Raw genomic sequence first — 7,555 nt, forward strand, 5'->3', positions numbered from 1 at the left:
GAAACACGAGAAGTGGGTTGTTAGATAAATGCTGTGGCATGAAAAGAAGTGGAACATTGATCTGAAGCAAAACGTAGCAACATGAAAAATACAGAAAAGACAGAACACACATACATCCACAAAAATGCTGAGCAGTGGCAGACTCAGGTCATCTGATGGGAGGGTGTGAAAAAATATAAAAGGCACCTGATCAATTCAGTGAGCCCCCATCAGCAGAGAATAACAATGCATGTTTGGTAAAAAAAAAAAAAAAAAAAAGAAAAGGCTGCATCCCTAATTAATATTCAGTCTCTGTAATAAAATACAGGGAATGGTTAACATTTTAAATGTGTAGACCTATTAACATCTGTGGTAAAAACATGGAACTGCTGTTTTGAACAGTCTTGAACAAGATTACTGAAATCACAGACACAGAAATGTGTAACTTTGGAAAAACAATTGTCCACTTAGCCAAACATAAAATGAGTGGGAGTTTAAGATTGCCCATTTTGCTGTTCAGTACCCTAGCCATCACAGGTTCATTGTTAATTTCCATTGCAGTACTTATACCACCCAAAGAAGAATTGTTTTTTGATTATAACCAAAGATGAGTGCTTAGACTTGAAATAATAAGTCAACGTTTAGAGTCAGCAAGTTACCTTTTATTTACATTACACATTACAAACATTATATTCTTTTTACTTTGAAACACAATCCATAAAACCGAAAAAAATCACTGAGGACTCTTATACTGAAATCCATTTATTGGGTAACTTCCGGTTATGGCGTTTAGGTACTTGCATCGAGGCAACCGTGTGCATAAGTGAGTAATTGTTGAAATAAACGAATAACGACAAAAATTACAGTCGTGAAATGGATATTCTTAAAGCAGAAATCGCAAGGAAGAGGAAACTCATCGAGGAAAAACAGCTTGTTGACGTGAGTTGCTGATTAAGTTGCTTGTTTTTGTTAGCTTGGTAGCCCGATTGCTAATATTGACTAGCATTAACTTAGTTCAGACAACGTTGTCTTTCCAAAATCATCGATGTTTTTATCAACACGTTTTTACAAATGTGTGGGTACAGCGCTGAACCTCACAGATATTACAAGATGTAGTTAACGTTAGTGTGTTAAAGATAGACATGTAATTCACGTATTGTTTAAGCAAATAGTTAATTAGCAAATAAATACGTAATTTAGCATTAACTTTACCGCATTATCATCATTGTTGTGTGATAACCTTTAATGGTTAGCTGTGTCTGTCCTCCGTTTCAGGAACGCTGAGATTAAAACTACAAAAAGTATATATACAAACATCCATTCAGTAAATTAATGTTATTGATAACATATTCAGTGTGATAGAAATATTGGATTATCCTTATGGATAGGTGATCCCTGCAGTGTTTCAATGTTCTTCGGTACTGATACAATGTTATAGAAAACGTCAGTTTTACTCCTGTTTTAAATGTACCATGTCACTCTTTTGATCACCTTTTTCATTACATTTGACTCTTAAATGTAACTACTTATCATGGTACCTTGTAGACTTCCTTAAGAGCGCTCACTTCAGTTCATGACACCTCCAAATCATGCCCACGTTCAATGAAAGTTGAACTTAAAACTGAATGTTGAGATATTGCTTTGCCGAAAAGAGTGTGTTTTGTTGTCGCATTTAGTTCAGCACAGAGAAAAAATAACGGTCAATTACTAGCCATTTGTATTAAAGCTGTATCTACAATGTCATTCTAGAAGGAAGGAAACAATTGCTGTCATGCTGCTCCAGGCTTAACCACGTGTGATCTTTTCATTGAACTGTACATTGAGATTGATTTGAAGAGTAAATCTATCTAATTATCTTTCTTTTTCCCAGGACTCGAAAAAATTCTTCAAAAGGGCTGATCTTGCGCGGAAGGAACAAGAAGATTACTTCAGAAGATGTGGATATAAGGTTGATATCAAGTCTCCCACTATCTCTCAAAGACACATCTAAATCACTTCACTGCCTATCTTCAGTTCAGTTTTACTTCATATTTAGTATGACAACCTAATACTGTAATAAAACTTTTTGCCAGGAAACAAAATAAGGTCAGGCATTAATGCTCAGGTGTTCATTAGTGTATGTGTCTGTGTTTACTGTGCTGTTTTTCCCCAACCTGCCTCTGCTGCCTGCATCTGTAGGTTCAGAGAGAGACTCCTGAGAGCCAGGTATGGGATTGCAGTGTGAAAGTAGCTGACAGGATGCATGATAAAAGGATAAAAAACAATGTGTCCCAAAAGCTTCCACTTCCTTGGCATCCTTTTTGAAAGTTCACTCACTAAAGCCAGTGAGGATAAAAGCAGAAATAACATGGTGGAGACAACTTTATTTGTGAGTGCAGGTTGTTAGAAATAACCCCCTGGATGTTTTGTGAAAGCTGCTGAGATGCTGACATACACTCATCTCGGTCAGACAACTCAGTCAGTCTGTAAACATATACTAATTTGATATCAGGATATCAAATATATACAGAAACGGAAATTTTCACTCGGTCTCTGCTTACTGTGCTTGATAGAATTGGTCTGCAGTAGGTAATATTGAAAATGAATTTCATTCATCAAATTACATTATATGAATTTACTGAACCACCTCATGCATCCAATACTCCACCATTGTTGATATTTATGCTTTTTCTGTTTGTTTTATATGTGCAACAACCACTATGACAACTAGTCTATTTGCTGACTGGTCATGTGTTACAGCCTATTTGTAAACTCAGCACCAGTCACTTTTCAGAGAGTAAGGGAACAAGGAAAGGAAGCCACATAGTCAAAGCGGGACACAGCACCAGTGTGGATTTCAGCATGGAAACTGGACTGAAATTTAAGAAAAAAAAAAATTATTTTGTCAAGCTGCACCTCTTATTTTGCACATAATCTGTGACAGCAGCTTTAATATTTAGACTGACTATGAGTTTTCCCTGGTTTTGTGTCACTAGTTTGCATTGCCTTGTAACAGCTGCTATATGGAAAACGTTATTTCCCTTTCTACTTTGTGCAAGACTTAAAATGTCAAACTTATTCAGCTCTGCTCTTTGCACACATGCAGTATACATTGTCTATTTGAGCCAGGGCCATTGTTTGTTTTTGTCGTCTGTCTCTGTTTGATCTTTTAGATTGTGCTGTTTAAACCACAATCTAAGAGTGCAAGGATGCATGTGCCTATGAAAGCATGATCTGGTAGCATATTTTGAGTTTCTTTGTTGCAAAAAAAAAGAATAATTTTTGCCTGTGTTTAGGTTTTAGGTGGTGCAGCCAGAACTAAATGAAAGTTTTGAGATTAATGTAATATTCAATATGTTTGCTTTTACTGCAAAGTTATTTACTGACTTCTGCTACAAGTCACTGAATAACTTAGGTGAGATGGGAATGTAAATCAATGTACAATACATCATAATGATACACCTTCTCTTCAACCATGAGGTATCATCTAATAAGGACATTACAAATGCTTTTCATACATATCCCATTTGTATTAGTTTCATTTGCATTTGGCCAAAAACACTTTTGATCTTTTAATATGATCAAATTCTGCACCTTCAAATTACCTCCACATCCTTCCAATAACTTAGTCTATCTCACTTTCTATCTTTTTGCCCTGAAGATTGATAAGAAGGAGGAAGATGAGCCATCCACCTCAGCTAATCCAGTGTTAGAACTGGAACTAACAGAAGAGAAACTGCCAATGACACTGTCTCGACAGGAGGTGAGTGAATATGTCATAATAACACTTTGTCGTAATACATTTTTTTTCTATTTCCATATTACGTATGTGTCTTTTGCTATGTTTATGTAGGTAATTCGACGGCTTAGAGAACGAGGGGAACCAATCCGATTGTTTGGAGAGTCTGACTATGATGCCTTCCAGAGACTCAGGAAGATTGAGATTCTGACGCCAGAAGTAAACAAGGTAGGACTGAGACCGTCTGTGAGTGGAAACCAGTATCCAGATCCAGACAGAAATTCACACTGAAGTCTCTACTTTGGAAAATTGCATATCTCTATCATTCACACCTTCCTTAAAAGAGGCCTTTGACATATTTGCTTTCAGCATTACCTTTCTTTAAACTGTCACCATCAAAAGCAGATCTGTATTATTTTGTTCAACAAAACTGTTGACAAGTTCTGTGAAGTAGTGAAGCTGAGTTTTATTTTATCCCCACAGTTATTCACATGGTCCTGAGTGAGAAGAGGTGGAATTGATAGGGCTGCTATTCTGTCAAGTGATTTTTTAAAAATGGTTTTATTGTCCTAAATTTTAGGCACAGCATGCTGATTGACATTACATTTTTGGTCCTAATATTTGCTGCTACTTCTGTGTCTAGGGCTTGAGGAACGATCTGAAAGCTGCCATGGACAAGATCGACCAGCAGTACCTGAATGAAATTGTTGGAGGAACAGAGCCAGGAGAATTGGACACGCAGCACGACCTGAAAGTACATGAAGAAAACACCACTATAGAAGAACTGGAGGTACATTGCACTGTGCACTGTGTCAAGAAAGAGAATTGAGTCCCCAACTGTTCAATAGTTCTGTTTCAGTCATGTCAAGCTATGAACAATTTTTTTGATTTTTGTCTCTAATATTGAAACTTCCCCCTAGGCTCTTGGTAACACGCTGGGCACAGGAGATGATGATGGAGACCAGGATGTTATTGACAAGTTTTTGAGGGTAAGACAAGAAAATCATGCTCAATCTTTAATCTAGAGGGAGCTGTTGGATAAGAAATGTTTACATCACTACTGTGGCTGCTATTCATATTGTTGTTCTCTTCTGTTGATATCTGTTCTTGTTAAATAAAATACATTTTAATGCAACAAATCAAGACCAAATAATCATAATCTGTGTAGTATCTGTCACTGTTTCAATGCTTGGTAATATTCTCTTAATAGCTATGTTTCCTGTTGTATTCTAGTTTCTTCTTGGTGTTTGGGCCAAGGATCTGAACAGCAGAGAGGACCACGTGAAGCGCAGTGTCCAGGGCAAGCTGGCCAGTGCAACACACTCACAGACAGAGTCTTACCTCAAACCCCTCTTCAGGAAGCTCAGGAAGAAAGTAATATTTGTGGAGAGTAAAACAAGCTGCAAGATGTGATTTTTTTGTGGTGTGAATGTTTCATTTCTAATAGTTTAAATTGCTTTATTATCTCTTTCAGAGCTTACCGGCTGACATCAAAGAGTCCATCACAGACATCATTAAATTCATGTTGGAGAGAGAATATGTCAAGGTTTGTCAAGATCCAATAACGGTGTTTTTGATCTATGCAGTCCCTTTATTATTACAAATCTACTGCTACATGTTTTAACAAATTTACATCTCTTTTATAGGCAAATGATGCCTATCTGCAGATGGCTATTGGAAATGCTCCTTGGCCTATCGGTGTGACCATGGTGGGTATCCATGCCCGTACTGGGCGAGAAAAGATTTTCTCCAAACATGTGGCCCACGTTCTCAACGATGAGACGCAAAGAAAATACATTCAGGTAAGAACCTGACATTATTCACTACAAATGATGGGATTTCTTTTCAGGACAGTGACTCTGAACAATCTAATAGCCATTGCAAGATCCTGGCACTGACATATAATTATGATCTGTGGACATCATATACACACGTTGCACAGTTATATGTTTACACTGCGCATGGAAAAGTAATAGAATTACAAAATATTGCTGAATGCCCCATGCTCAGTGCCAAAGCATCAGATCATTTTTACGCCTCCATGCCAGCGACAGCCGTGGCCAGAGACATTATCATTATTATGAGCATGATATCTCAGGAACACCTTGAGGGAATTTCTACAAATTCAAAGACGTTCACTTGAACTCAAGGTTGAACTGAACAGATTTTGGTGTTCAAAGGTCAATGTCATTGTGACCTCACAAAACTTGTTTCTGGCCATAACTCAAGGAACTGATGCGCTATTAATGACAAAAAACACTTAATACCTCTTATTAAATTCCTTCAAAGTCTCATCTACATATATTATATAAGTGTAGACAGACATAGATGTAAACTAAGACTTGTCTGACTGGCAGGTGCATACAACTGCATGGCAGTAATTACAGTTTTCTCATCATTTAAATTTAGGAAATGCCATATTCAGGCTACTGTGAATTTTTCATGACAAATATTAATATGTTCTTACTTAAGTAATGTGCGCTATTTTTATAACCTCTTTTGCTTTTCATGGAAGCGTTCCATTTGGCTCTCATATTGGCTCTTACTGTAACAAAATTGTATGACTGGGATTAATTGAGGACAATTCCTATGGTGAACCCTAGTCACAGTACGGGACGAAATTCTACTTCATCACCATACCTGCATAAATTAGCGTTTGCCGTATGTTAATGTGTTTTAAACAAACTGCTCAGGTTTATGGACAAGGCCAGGTTGGAGGTTAGTGGATGGTCATATACAGTGTACATCAGTGTATCTCCTGAAACACTGTAATCATGACATATACAGATTAGCAAATGTTCATATGTCTAAAGAAGGTCTATTCCCCATGTTTGTGAATGTTTCCATCTCTGCCAACAACAATTTAGCAACATTTGATGAATTGGCTTAACATTTACATCATCCTATCTCTGTCTGTAAAATGAATTCAAGTGGAGTAAAATTGGTATATAGCTGACCATATTTTACACTTTTCAATGACAGCAGAATTTTTTTGTCTTGTTTTTATTTTTCTTACTACAGGGACTGAAGAGGCTAATGACTATCTGCCAGAAACACTTCACGACTGATCCATCAAAGTGTGTGGAGTACAATGCTCTTTAACTTAAAATTTCACTGTAATCTATGCCATGGCTGTCAGGTCCATCGTATCACTATCCAAAATGGGAATTTTTCAAAGCAGCTCAGTCATGGGTTCTGGCATGACCGAGGTGGTGTTGTGGCAGACATGTCTCCAAACATTGTATACCAGAGGCCTTCAAGTACACATGTATTTCACAGGAAAAATGCATAATTTAAATAGAATTGGGGTAAGACTAGTTGTCTGCAGTCTGAATTTTGCGAACTTAGAAGTCAAATAAAAATATCTCCGATTTAGCCGGAGAACGCTTAACAGCCCGCCCTTGATTTTCATTAGACTTGTCTTTGTGAGCTGATGCACCTGTCATGCCATTAATACTCACCAGTCTCAGTCCTTCTGAGAACATTTATGTTTATTGATGCTCAGAGGAGGCAAAACCATTTCTGCAGGAATATTAAAAAGCAAAAGGGTTAAACTTTATTTACTGCTCTTGGTGTAGGCTGTAAAATGATATTCCTTTTAATATTGGCTTACATGCGTTTTTCAAACAAATATTTTTGATGATGTTGCAAGCAAAGTGTCATTTGTGAAGCAAAATCCAGTAGTGTAAGTTTTATTACACCCGAGATGTTAGCGCTCTTTACACTATTGGCATAACCACTGCAAAGTCAGTTTTATGTTTATGTTTGAGTTGTCATGTTTTCAGCAGATAATGAAACCAATCAGTGTGTCTCTGTACAGTGAGAAAATAAAGTGTTGTTTTATTAAACCAACAACAA

The 7,555-nt window shown here is 37.0% G+C and overlaps 1 protein-coding gene across 2 annotated transcripts; it reads left to right on the forward strand.

Moving 5' to 3' along the window:
* Nucleotides 1-758: 758 nt before the first annotated feature.
* On the forward strand, nt 759-7,555 carry prpf18 (PRP18 pre-mRNA processing factor 18 homolog (yeast)). Of its 2 annotated transcripts, XM_023428342.2 has the most exons (11): nt 759-918; nt 1,850-1,927; nt 2,158-2,184; nt 3,620-3,721; nt 3,812-3,925; nt 4,341-4,487; nt 4,618-4,686; nt 4,931-5,071; nt 5,172-5,243; nt 5,344-5,499; nt 6,719-7,555. In XM_023428342.2, exons 1-11 carry the CDS (start codon nt 853-855, stop codon nt 6,797-6,799), a joined length of 1,053 nt encoding a protein of 350 aa, XP_023284110.1. In that variant the 5' UTR covers nt 759-852; the 3' UTR covers nt 6,800-7,555. The 2 variants fall into 2 exon arrangements, with proteins under 2 accessions (XP_023284110.1, XP_023284111.1); XM_023428343.2 differs by lacking the exon at nt 2,158-2,184.

The sequence above is a fragment of the Seriola lalandi genome, unplaced genomic scaffold (genome assembly GCF_002814215.2).
Source record: "Seriola lalandi dorsalis isolate HSWRI2012SDOR001 ecotype SW California unplaced genomic scaffold, Sedor1 jcf7180002054873, whole genome shotgun sequence".
NCBI classification, from domain to species: domain Eukaryota; kingdom Metazoa; phylum Chordata; class Actinopteri; order Carangiformes; family Carangidae; genus Seriola; species Seriola lalandi.